General features: G+C 32.7%; 1 protein-coding gene and 1 long non-coding RNA gene across 2 annotated transcripts in view; one reads left to right on the top strand and one right to left on the bottom strand.

Moving 5' to 3' along the window:
* LOC116420151 overlaps nt 1-12746 on the top strand; it is a 71547-nt gene that overhangs the window by 43252 nt on the left and 15549 nt on the right. The gene's annotated exons all lie outside the window — the stretch shown is intronic.
* TXNDC8 (thioredoxin domain containing 8) overlaps nt 1-12746 on the bottom strand; it is a 36922-nt gene that overhangs the window by 916 nt on the left and 23260 nt on the right. Inside the window, exons 5-6 of the mRNA XM_031944081.1 lie at nt 3294-3352; nt 448-3207 (exon numbers count right to left, since the gene is read on the bottom strand). Coding sequence (XP_031799941.1) covers nt 3204-3207; nt 3294-3352 — 63 coding nt within the window. The 3' untranslated portion in view covers nt 448-3203. The remainder of the gene's footprint in view (nt 1-447; nt 3208-3293; nt 3353-12746) is intronic.

A 12746-nucleotide genomic window follows, 5' to 3' on the forward strand; every position in this document is an offset into this window, starting at 1 on the left:
ACATTTGGCATGATATTCTAAACATAGATACTTAATATATCTTAAATTTTTTGTCATTCTGAACTTGATACATAATTATTTCTACATAAATAGAATAAGCAGGAAAAGAGGGGTTGACTATACATGAACCATGAATATTACATAACACTTGTTTTAAAAAATCCACTATTAGTTTCAAAGCTATCAAACAAGGGGTTTGTTTATCTCCTTCTGAATCCTTTATTGTTCCTTGTTATGCATTTTTAAGTGTTACATTGATCTCTATTCCTTTTTTAAAAAATTTTGGCATCAATATTGATAGTCTTCTCTCCCTTCCAAATCTCCTTTCTCCCTTTAAGAACAAAAACAACAACAAAAAGAAACCACTACTATAACAAATAAGTATAATCAAGAAGAATAAATCCAATTAAATATTGACAATGCCTGAAAATGTGTATCTTAACTGACCTTGACTCCCAGACTTCTCTGTCAGACTTGAGTAACATGCTTCATCATCTATCCTCTGGAGTTGTGGTTGGTCATTATATTGATTGGAGTTCTTACATCTTTCAAAGTTATAATTTTGTAGTATTATCTATTGTTTTCCTGGTTCTGTTGACTTTACTCTGTATTAATTCACATCTTCCCAGGTTTCTCTGAATCCATTTTTTCATTATTTCTTATACTACAATAATATTCCATTTTACTCACATACTAATACTCAGTCATTATCTGATAGGTACCCCTTCATTTCCAATTCTTACTTACAATAAAGTGCTGCTGTACATTTTTTTTGTTTTGGATTCTTCTCTTCTTTGCTATCTTTAGGTATATTCCTTCCTAATGATGGTCAAAGATTGCTGGGTCAAAGGTATAGTAAAAATTTTTTTAATAGTTCTTAATTCCTTTCTAGAATATCTAGACCAGTTTATAATCCTACCAACAGTATTTTAGTGTGCCTGTACAGTCAGTTCATAATAAATATTCACTATTGTTCATTAAGGACACTGATTTAGGAATATGGAGACCTGGGTTTAAATCTTATCTTTATCTTTTAACTATCTGTATGGTCTCTCTGGGTCTTGATTGCCTTATCTGTGAAATAATGAGGTTGGATCCTCATATGTGAAATAGATCATATAGTTTTTAAGGTTCTTCCAGGCTTTAAATGTTGATCTCATGATAAGGAAAGTAACTAAATGTAACATTGCACATCTACCAAAGCAAAGCATCAAATATAGTTAATTTATCCCTTCAGTATTTTAATGATTTATGATGGTAAATTTTTAAATGAAAAAGCAAAACTAATGTGATAAAATCCCTGGATCAAGAGCTTTTATTATTTTTCTCAGTCTTTGGTGCTTGGGACATACCTGAACCATGAAAGCAATATGCCTTAACTTAAAACATCTGATGAATAAAGCCAATCATTTCCATTACTTGGCTCAGGAGGGGAACCATCCTTTAAACTGTAACCTATGCCAATACAGTTTCTTTGATGATGACTAACATCATGGTCACTAAGATCCTTCTTTTTCCAGGAATTATTTTTAAAAGATTGAAGAAAATTAGTTGAATTTATACAATATTGCTATATATACTATTACTGCACTGGAAAAAACCTGATCAGTAGAGACTTGATTATGGGAAAAGATCTTGTACCACAAGATTTGCTCCTTAGCCTGTGAAGGGATAAATGATAGTAGTAAGAATGATCATAATTATCACAACAAGATGCTCATATAATGTTTAAAAGTTGACAAAACACTATCTTCACAACAATCCTGTGAGGTCCATAGTGCAAGTATTATTATGCTCATTTTACAAATGAGGAAATAAAATAACAAAAATGAAGTGATTTGCTGATGGCCATATATAAAAATAGAGCCCAATTTCAGATCTCCTGACTTCAAGACATATACTCTTTACATGTTCCTAGGACAAAATATTCTTGACTTCTCTTTCTCCTTCTCTCTATGTATCTAGTCAGTTCTCTAGTCTTATTTTTCTCTCAGTAGTGTTTCTGACATGCATTTCCTTCTCTCCAATCACATAACAGCTGTCCTGATTTGGATCTCATAATCTCTTGCTGGACTATTGCAATAGCAACTTAATTTGTCTTTTTGCCTTGAGACTTTGCTCACTTTAATCCACATAGCTGTCAAAAAGATTTTCCTAAATTGCAGGTCTGGTCATGTCTATTTCCTAGTCAATAAACTCCAATGACTCCCTATTACCTCAAAGGTCAAATATAAACCCTTCTGTTTTATATCTAAAGCTCTTAACAATCTGGACCTTTCCTATCTTTCCAGTTCCCTTTTTTATTTATTTACATTTGTTCACTGGATCAGCCATACTAATATAGTTGATATTTCTCTCATGTATTTCATTGCTTCTCTCAAGGGAAAAATATATTTTGTTCTTACCTCTGTTTATTAGGCTCCTTGATTTCCAAAGAGACTAAAGTTAGACTCTACCTTTTATTTTAAATCTTTCTTGATCCCCTTAGCTTTGAGTTACCAGAACTTCAAAATTACTTTGTGTTAACATTGCACATATTCTGTTATAGAACTTCTATAGATTTGTTTTATTTCTTCCTCTGCTAGAATTTTAATTTGTTTAGATCAGGGATTGTTTCATTTTTGTCTTTGTATATTAAAAGTTTAACAGAATTCTTAGTATACAGTAGGATCTTAATAATTGTTTGTTGATGGATTGATGGAAAATAACATGGCTTCAGGTTCAATAGAATCCTACTTAGAATAATGGGAATAAAATAGGCTAATGTTATGGAAGCAATGTCCAATAGTGGAAAAGACATTGGACTGGTAATCAATAATTATAGATTTAAATTCTAGTTGTGTCACTTCTTAATCATATGTCTTTAAACAAGTCTTTACTGATTTAAATCTCAGTTTCCTTATCTATAAAATGGAGGTAACAATGCTAGTTATGCCCTGGAGTATTTTGCGGTTCAGATGAAATGATATATGTGAAAGTATTTTGTAATAGTAAAGCATTATATAAATATGCACTTATAATTTTTGTTGTGGAAATCATCTTACTATTTCTTGATGAAAGCACTGAAGGGGAATGGTATAATCAGATTAGAAAATGAAAGTGAGTCAGTATTTCTGAGCAGTTTTGGAATATTTTTAAATGAGCTGATAACATACAAGTAAAGCTCTAAGTGATGATGAAGATGTAATTAATGGAGCATTCAGTTATCTGCAAGGAAATAAAACATAATCAAAATTTTTAATTATTTTTTTTTTAAACTAAGAAGTTGTAATTTTACTTGTAGATCAACTTACATTAGTTCCTGAATCTTTTCTTCCAGTTTTTTGGCGTCGGCACCACTGAATTCAAATATCTGTTCACAAATTTTTTAAAAATGGAAAAAAAAGTTCAATTTTTGCATGATATATAATGTAAGGTCTTTTTCAGGCTCTATTTGGTGTTACCAGTTTCCTTCTAAATTGTATAATTGATTGATAGATCCCAATGATGTTCTCTTTTTCCTCACCATCTCACAAATTGAATTTTAATAACTGAAAATGATAAAAGATGATCTAGAATATAATGTTCAGTTGATAGCTTTTTAAAGAATACTTATCTCTTCTCATTTTTCCTGTATTTGAGTATTTTCCCATAATGCTTCTCTAATCTAATAAGAACTATGTATAAAGTATTTGGAAATAAATGAACTCTAATTGAATAAAATTTTTAAAATGCCTACGGTGTGCTAGGTACTATGCTATTCTGAGGGATATAAAAATGAAATATACCCTACTCTCAAGGAACTTACCTTCTATTTAATATGGGAGAATGTAGACCTAGGAGAACCACCTGTATAAACAAATATGAGGTAATAATAGGAAGTGTTTCCCAAAGGAGAGGGCAATTTCTCTGAGTCTTAGAAAGATAAGGGAGAGTTCTGGATTTGGAATCATGGGATTTGGATTTTAATCCTACTTCTGCTGTTTACTGCTTGTGTAAATCACTATTTACCTGGGACTCAGTTTCTTCATATATTAATGAAAGGGTTGGCTCAGATCACCTTTGAGGTTCCTTCCAGCTCTAAATCTATGATCATAGAATTCTCAGAGGTTGAAGTGAAGAGGAAATGCATTCCAGGTGAAGAGGAAAATTAGAAGACCATTTTGAATAGAATGCAGGCAAAAATACTGAAGGAAAGGCCCCTAACCCAATAGCATAGATCAATGAAGAACCTTGTCAGGATATATGAGAAGAAGAGGAAGAGGAAGAGCAGCAGCAGCAGCAGCAGAAATAATAAAAACATTTAAAAAAAATAACATTAATTAATAGCAACCCAGCATCTATATAAGATTTGTAAAGAGCATTAAAATACGACCTCATTTTATGTATAACCCTGAGAATTGAGAGTTTTTATTCCTAATTTACATATAACAAAACAAACTGACACAGGTTAAATAACTTGCCCAGGGTTACACAAAGTATCCACAGCTGAAATAAAACTCAGGCCTTTGTGACTCCAAGTCCACACTCTATCCAATCACCATACTATTGAGCTGCCTCATCAGAGGTGGAGGGATTCCTAGGAGAAGGTATAGGCTTGACTGACTTTTATCATTTAAAAAATTCTCCATTTAATTAAAGCTTTCTTCAGTTGATAAGTGATCAAAGGATATGAACAGACAATTTTTAGATGAAGAAATTGAAACCATTTCTAGTCATGTGAAAAAGTGCTCTAAATTATTACTGATCAGAGAAATGCAAATTAAGACAACTCTGAGATACCACTATACATGTCTCAGATTGGCTAAGATGACAGGAAAAATAAGGATGAATGTTGAAGGGGATGTGGGAAAACTGGAACACTAATACATTGTTGGTGGAGTTGTAAAGTGATCCAACCATTCTAGAGAGCAATTTGGAACTATGCCTAAAAGGCTATCAAAATGTGCAAAATGTATATATTTAGTATTACATATCCTTTGATCCAGCAGTATCATTACTGAGTCTATATCCCAAAGAGACAATAAAGGAGAGAAAGGGATCCACAAGTGCAAAAATGTTTGTGGCAGCCCTTTTTGCAGTGGCAAGAAACTGGAAACTGAGTGAATGTCCATCATTTGGAGAATAATTTATGGTATATGCTGAATAACTTATGGTATATGAATGTTATGGAATATTATTGTTCTGAAAGAAACGATAAACAGGATGATTTCAGAGAGGCCTGGAGACATGAACTAATGCTAAGTGAAATGAACAGAACCAAGAAAACATTGTACATGGCCACAATAAGATTATATGATGATCAATTCTGGACATGACTTTAATAATGAGATGATTCAGGTCAATTCCAATAGTCTTATGATGAAGAGAGAGGACTGTGGGAACTGAGTGTGTATCACAACATAGCATTTTCACTCTTTTTGTTGTTGTTTGCTTGCATTTTATTTTCCTTCTCATTTCTGATTTTTCTTGGGCAGCAAGATAATTGTATAAATATGTATATTTAGCATATACTTTTAACATGTTTAACACATATAGGATTACTTGCCATCTAGAGGAAGGGGTGGGGAGAAGGGGGAATATTTGAAACACAAGGTTTTGCAAGGGTTAATGTTGAAAAATTATCCATGCATATGTTTTGAAAATAAAAAGCTTTAATTTAAAAATTCTCCATTTAAAAAATTGTTTGTGTTTAAGGAAAAAGTAAAAAAGTTAAAGTAAAAATGCTATATTTTGGACAGATATCATTCAAGAGCAGCCAGTGAGCCTTCTTTGGCCCTATAATCATCAAGAATCTATTTCCTCCCCCCTTTTTTGTTCCTCTTCAAAACTTAATCAAGTACTTTGTAGGACTAGTAAGGTAACATTCTCCCTCATTCTTAGGAAGTTACCAGAAATGTTTCATGGAAAACAAAGAAAAATGTTACTGACTGAACTTCTGTATCATTTCTCTTCTAGCCCTGGATTTTGTGAGCATCATGGAGATTTTATCTACCCCTCTTAAGTCTACTCTATAAGCCTATAATGGTTAGTTGTCTTTTCATGGTGTTTTAAGTTGTAAGGAAAGACTCTGGTTTCCTTGCTCTTGCCTCAGGGTCTTCTGGACCACAAGTCAAATCAAGTTAAGAAGCATTCATTAAGTGCTTACTAGGTGTCAGGAACTATGGTAAGTGTTGGGACTACAAGAAAGACTAAAACCAGTCCATTTTCTCAAGAAGCTCACGGTCATTAGACTGAGACAGCTTATAAATAATTAGGTACAAACAAGATATATACAGGATAAATTAGAGAAAAAAAATTTTAAATGAAGACATTAAGATTAAAGATGTCTAGGAAAAGTTTCTTGGAGAAGGTGGAGTTTTAGATGAGATTTGAATAAGTCAGGGAAGCCTGGAGACAGTGCTAAGAAAGGTGAGAGTTCTGCACATGGATAAATACAGTCAGAAAATGGAGCATTTTGTGTGAGAACACCAAACAGGTCAGTCAGTATTGATAGATCATGAAATATGGGAAGGGGTATAAGATGGAAGAAGACTAGAACATTAATTTAAAATTCAATAAAATTCAAATTTAAAGTCACTTAAAACCAAATATAGGAATATATATTTGATTCTGGAAGTGATATAGTTGCTGTAGTTTTATTGAAGTAGGGTGTGGGGAGAAGAAAAAAGTGACATGGTCAGTTCTGCATTTTAGTATCATCTATTTGATGGCTAAGAGAAGGATGGACTAAATTGGAGAAAGATTTAAGGTTATTGCAGGATTACAGGTCTCAGGGATTGAGAGCCTGAACCAGGGTATAGAAGCCATGTTATAAAATCAGAAATAATGTAACTTGGCAACTTGATTGGATATTTTGAGAGGGGTGGCAAAGATGAGAGAGAGAAAAAGAGAGAGACAGACAGAAGGAGAGGCAAAGACAGGAAAGACAGAAAGAGGGAGAGTCAGGAGGAGGGAGAAAGAAAGGGATATATATATATATATATATATATATATATAGAGAGAGAGAGAGAGAGAGAGAGAGAGAGAGAGAGAGAAGAGTTGAGAATGACACCCAGGTGACTTGGTATGTGGGTAGTAGTTGCTCAGCAGTAAAGAAATTCATAAGAGGAGAGTATTTTTTAAAATAGTATTTTATTTTTCCAAATACATGCAAAGATGGTTTTCAATATTCAGTTTTGCAAAACCTTGTGTTCCAAATTTTTCTCCCTCTCCATCCTCCTTTCCCAAGACAGCAAGCAATCCGATATAGGTTAAATATGTGTAATTCTTCTAAACATATTTCCATATTCATCATGCTGTGCAAGAAAAATAAGATCAAAGGGGAAAAAAACACAAGAAAAAAAAACCAAGCAAACAAACAACACAAATGAAAATACTATGCTTTGATCCATACTCAGTCTTCATAGTTTTCTCTCTAGATGTAGATGGCACTTTCTATCACACCACTGTAATTGCCTTGAATCACCTCATTGTTAAAAAGAGCCAAGTCTATTACAGTTGATTCTTACATAATCTTGTTGCTGTGTACAATGTTCTATTGGTTTTACTCACTTCATTTAGCATCAGTTTATGTAAGTCTTTCTCAGCTTTTCTAAAATCGGCCTACTCAACATTTCTTACAGAACAATCATATTCCATTATGTTCACATACCATAACTTATTCAGTCATTTGTCACTACAAAAAAGAGCTATTACAAATTTTTTGCACATATGGGTTCTTTCCCCTATTTTATGATCTCTTTGGGATACAGACTCAGAAATGATACTGCTAGATCAAAGGGTATGCAGAATTTGATAGCCTTTTGGGTATAGTTCCTAATTGTTCTTCAGAATAGCTGGATCAACTCATAACTCCAGCAACATTGCACCACTTTTACCACATCCCCTCCAAAATTTATCATTATCTTTTTCTTTCATCTTAGCCAATCTGAGAAATATGACATGGCATCTCAGAGATGTCTTAATTTTTATTTTTCTAATCAACAGTGGTTTAGAGCATTTTTTTTATATGACTAGAAATGGTTTTAATTTCTTTGTCTGAAAATTTGTCTGCACATATCCTTTAATCAATTGGGGAATGTCTTGAATTCTTATAAATATGAGTGAATTCTCTGTGTATTTTAGAAATGAGATCTTTATCAGAAATACTGGCTATAATTTTTTTTTCAGCTTTCTACTTGCCTTCTAATTTTGGTTTTGTTTATGCCACACCTTTTTAATTCAATGTAATCAAAATTATCCATTTTGCATTTCAGAATGTATAAAAGTTCTTCTTTGGCCATAAATTCCTTCCTTCTTCATAGGCTAATATTTTATATAGTATTGGAATTAATTGTTTTTTTAATGTTTGGTAGAATTCACACATAAATCCTTCTAGCCCTAAATATTTTTTCTTAGGGAGGTCATTAATGGCTTATTCAATTTCTTTTTTCTAAAATGGAACTATTCAAGCATTTTGTTTCCTCATCTATTAATCTGAGCAATCTATATTTTTGTAAGTATTCATCCATTTCACTTAGATAATCAGATTTATTGGTACACAATTGGGCAAAATAGCTCCAAATGAGCTTTAATTTCTTCTTCACTGGTAACAAGTTCATCCTTTTCATTTTTGATACCAGTAATTTGATTTTCTTTTTTTCTTTTTCTAACAAATTAACCAAATTTTAATCTATTTTTTTCATAAAGACAACTAAGTTTTTTTTATTAGTTCAATAATTTTTCTACTTTCAATTTTATTAATCTCTCCTTTTATTTTCAAAATTTCTAATCTGATATTTCATTAGAGAGGGTTATTTTGTTCTTTTCCTAGCTTTTTAGTTGCATGTTCAGTTCACTGATCTTCTCATTCTTATTTTATTTATGTAAGCATTGAAAGATATAAAATTTCCCCTAAGAACTGCTTTGTCTGCATCCCCTAAGTTTTGGTATATTTTTCATTATTGTCACTCTCTTGGATGAAATTATTGTTTCAATGAGTTGTTGTTTGACTCACTCGTTCTTTAGGATTTAATTATTTAGTTTCCAATTAATTTTTGATCTATTTTTCCATGGCCTTTTATTACATGTAATTTTAATGCATCATGATCTGAAAAGGATGCATTTACTATTCCTGCCTTTTTGCATTTGATTGTGAGGTTTTTATGCTCTACTAAATGGTCAATTTTTGAGTCTATGCCATGTACTGCCGAGAAAAAAGGTATATTCCTTTCTATGCCCTTTCAATTTTCTCCAAAGGTCTATACTTTTCTAAAATTCTATTCACCTCCTTAACTTTTTTTTTGTTTATTTTACAGTTACATTTATCTAAGATCAAGGTTGCTGTTTATTTTTTCTTTCAACTCACTTCACTTCTCTAAAAATTTGAATATTATACCACTTCGTGCATATATGTTTAATATTGATATTACTTCATTATCTATGGTATTCTTTATCAAGATGTAGTTTCCCTCCTTATCTCTTTTAATTTTTGCTTTTGGTTGATCAGAGATTAGCATCATTACCGCTGATTTTTTTTTTTTAACTTCAGCTGAAGAATAGATTTTGCTTCAGACTTTTACTCTTTTATTCTGTATGCATCTCTCTGCTTTAAATGTGTTTCTTTTTTTTATTAAAGCTTTTTATTTCTAAAACATATGCATGGATAATTTTTTCAATGTTGGCTCTTACAAAACCTTGTGTTCCAAATTTTCCCCTCCTTCCCCTTCTCCCTCCCCTAGAGATGGCAAGTAATCCAATATGTTAAACATGTTAAAATATATGTTAAATCCAAAATATATGTTAAATCCATATTTATACAATAATTTTGCTGCATAATAAAAATCATATCAAAAGGGAAAAAATGAGAAAGAAAACAAAATGCAACAACAACAAAAAGAGTGAAAATGCTGTGTTGTCATCTATACTCAGTTCCGACAGTCCTCTCTCTGGGTGTAGATGGCTCTCTTCAGCACAAGATCATTGGAACTGGCCTCAATCATCTCATTGTTGCAGAGTCATATTCATCAGAATTGATCATTGTATAATCTTGTTGTGTACAATGATCTCCTGGTTCTGCTCATTTTTACTTATCAATTCATGTTAAGTCTCTTCAGGCCTTTCTAAATCATCCTGCTGATCATGTCTTTATAAAACAATAATATTCTTTAACACTCTTAAGTCTTATATTTGAAGACCAGATTTTCTGTTCAGCTCTGGTTTTTTCATTAGAAATGATTGAAAAACTCCCTATTTCATTGAATGTCCATATTTTCCCCTAAAAGATAATGTTTAATTTTGCTGAGTAGATGATTCTTGGTTGAGGTCCAAGTTCCTCTGCCCTCTGGAATATCATATCCCAAGCCCTCCAATCCATTAATGTGAAAGCTGCTACGTCCTGGATAATTTTGATTGTGACTTCTTGATATTTGAATTGTTTCTTTGTGGATGCTTACAGAATTTTCTCTTTGATTTGATAATTCTGGAATCTAACTACAATATTCCTTGGAGTTTTCATTTTGGGATCTCTTTCAGGAAGTGATTGATAGATTCTTTCAATGAGTATTTTATCCTTTGATTCTAGATTAACAAGGGAATTTTCCTTGATGATTTCTTGAAAGATGTTGTCCAGGATCTTTCAGGTAGTCCAATTATTCTTAGATTGACTCCCCTGGATCTATTTTCCAGGTAAATTGCTTTTCCAATAAGGTATTTTATATTTTCTCTTCTTTTTTTCATTTTTGGGCTTTGTTTGACTGACTCTTGATGTCTCATTGAGTCATTCACTCTCATTTGTCCAATGCTAATTATTAGTGAATTATTTTCTTCAATTAGTTTTTTTTTTTTTTTTTTACTTCTTTTCCATTTGGCCAATTATACTTTCTTTCTTTTTTTATTATAGCTTTTTATTTACAAGTTATATGCATGGATAATTTTACAGCATTGACAATTGCCAAACCTTTTGTTTCAATTTTTCCCCTCCTTCTCCCCATCCCCTCCCCCAGATGACAGGTTGACCAATACATGTTAAATATGTTAAAGTACAAATTAAATACAATATAAGTATACATGTCCAAACAATTATTTTGCTGTACAAAAAGAATTGGACTTTTAAATAGTGTACTATTAGCCTGTGAAGGAAATCCAAAATGCAGGTGGACAAAAATATAAGGATTGGGAATTCTATATAATGGTTCATAGTCATCTCCCAGAGTTCTTTCTCTGGGTGTAGCTGGTTCAATTCATTACTGCTCTATTGGAACTGATTTGGTTCTCATCTCATTGTTGAAGAGGGCCATGCCCATCAGAATTGATCATCATATAGTATTGTTGTTCAAGTATATAATGATCTCCTGGTCCTGTTCATTTCACTCAGCATCAGTTCATCTAAGTCTCTCCAGGCCTTTCTGAAATCATCCAGCTGGTTATTTCTTACCAAACAATAATATTCCATAATATTCATATACCACAATTTATTCAGCCATTCTCCAATTAATGGGCATCCATGGCCAATTATACTTTCAAAGGAGTTGTTTTGTTCAGAGGATTTTTTTTTTCTATTTCACCAATTCTATTTTTTAAGGAATTGTTTTCTTTTTCCATTTCACCAATTTTATTTTTTAAAAAGTTGTTTTCTTCAGTCAATTTCTGTGCTTCTTTTTCCAAACTGTTGGCTTACACCCCACCCCCACCAAACTTTCATAATTTTCCTATATAATATAGCTCTCATTTCTTTTCCCCATTTTTCTTCTATCTCTCTTTTAGGATCACTTTTGAACTCTTTCAAGAGAGGCTTTTGAGCTAAAGACTAGTTCATATCTCCCTATGTGGCTTCATCTGAAAGTATTTTGCCTTTTCTGTCCTCTTCTGGGTTTGTGTTCTGATCCTCCCTGTTTCCATAGTAGCTTTGTGTTAGAGCTCTTTTTGCTTTTTGCTCATTTTTAAAAGTTGAGCTTTGCTCCTAGGACACAGGGGAGATTGTCCCAAGCTTCTTTTACAGAAGGACAGGGGCTTCTCACTGACTGCACTAGGGCTGGTCATGTTGTAGGCTTTCACTTTGCCCTGGGTGAGCTTGGCCAAGTCCTGCCAATTATGCTAAGGTTCAGGGACTCACAATTTGCCTTCTATATTTGTCTTGGAGTTCTCACAGCTGGCCTTCTAACTATGGGCCTTTTTAATCAAGACAGAATAGCCAATGCTGCTGTATTTTGGCTAAGAGCTTTCAGTTAGATTCCCCATCTCCCTTTGCTAGACCTCTCCACTCTGTGTCTGTGCTGGGCTATATTTCTCCCCTGACCATTTAAGACAGAGCTTTCCTGAAGTCCTTCCAAGATATCTTAAGCTGAAAAATTATTGCACTCCGAATATTTGTGGCTTCTGTCGATCCAAAAATCTGTTCAGATGCTTGATCTAATGTTAATTCTGAGGGAATCTTGGGATAGTGTAGGCAATGTCCTGCCTACTCTCTGCCATCTTGGCTCCACCCACAGGGAAGTATTTCAGGTAAAAGAAAATGAGTTGTTTTAATGTGTTTAATTTAAGATATCTATGTCTATCAATATCTATATCTATATCTATCTATCTATCTACATATAGATATAGGACATCCAGCTTAAGATGTCAAATAGACAGTTGGAAATTTCATACTGAGGTTTAAGAGAGAAGTTAGAGTTCAACAGGTACATTTGAGAATAATAAACATAGAGATAATTAAATCAATGAATCTTGATGAAATTACTAAGTAAAATAGTTGAGGTAGAAGAGAAGAGAAGGAACAGAGCATTGAG

The sequence above is a fragment of the Sarcophilus harrisii genome, chromosome 1, assembly GCF_902635505.1.
Source record: "Sarcophilus harrisii chromosome 1, mSarHar1.11, whole genome shotgun sequence".
NCBI classification, from domain to species: Eukaryota; Metazoa; Chordata; class Mammalia; order Dasyuromorphia; family Dasyuridae; genus Sarcophilus; species Sarcophilus harrisii.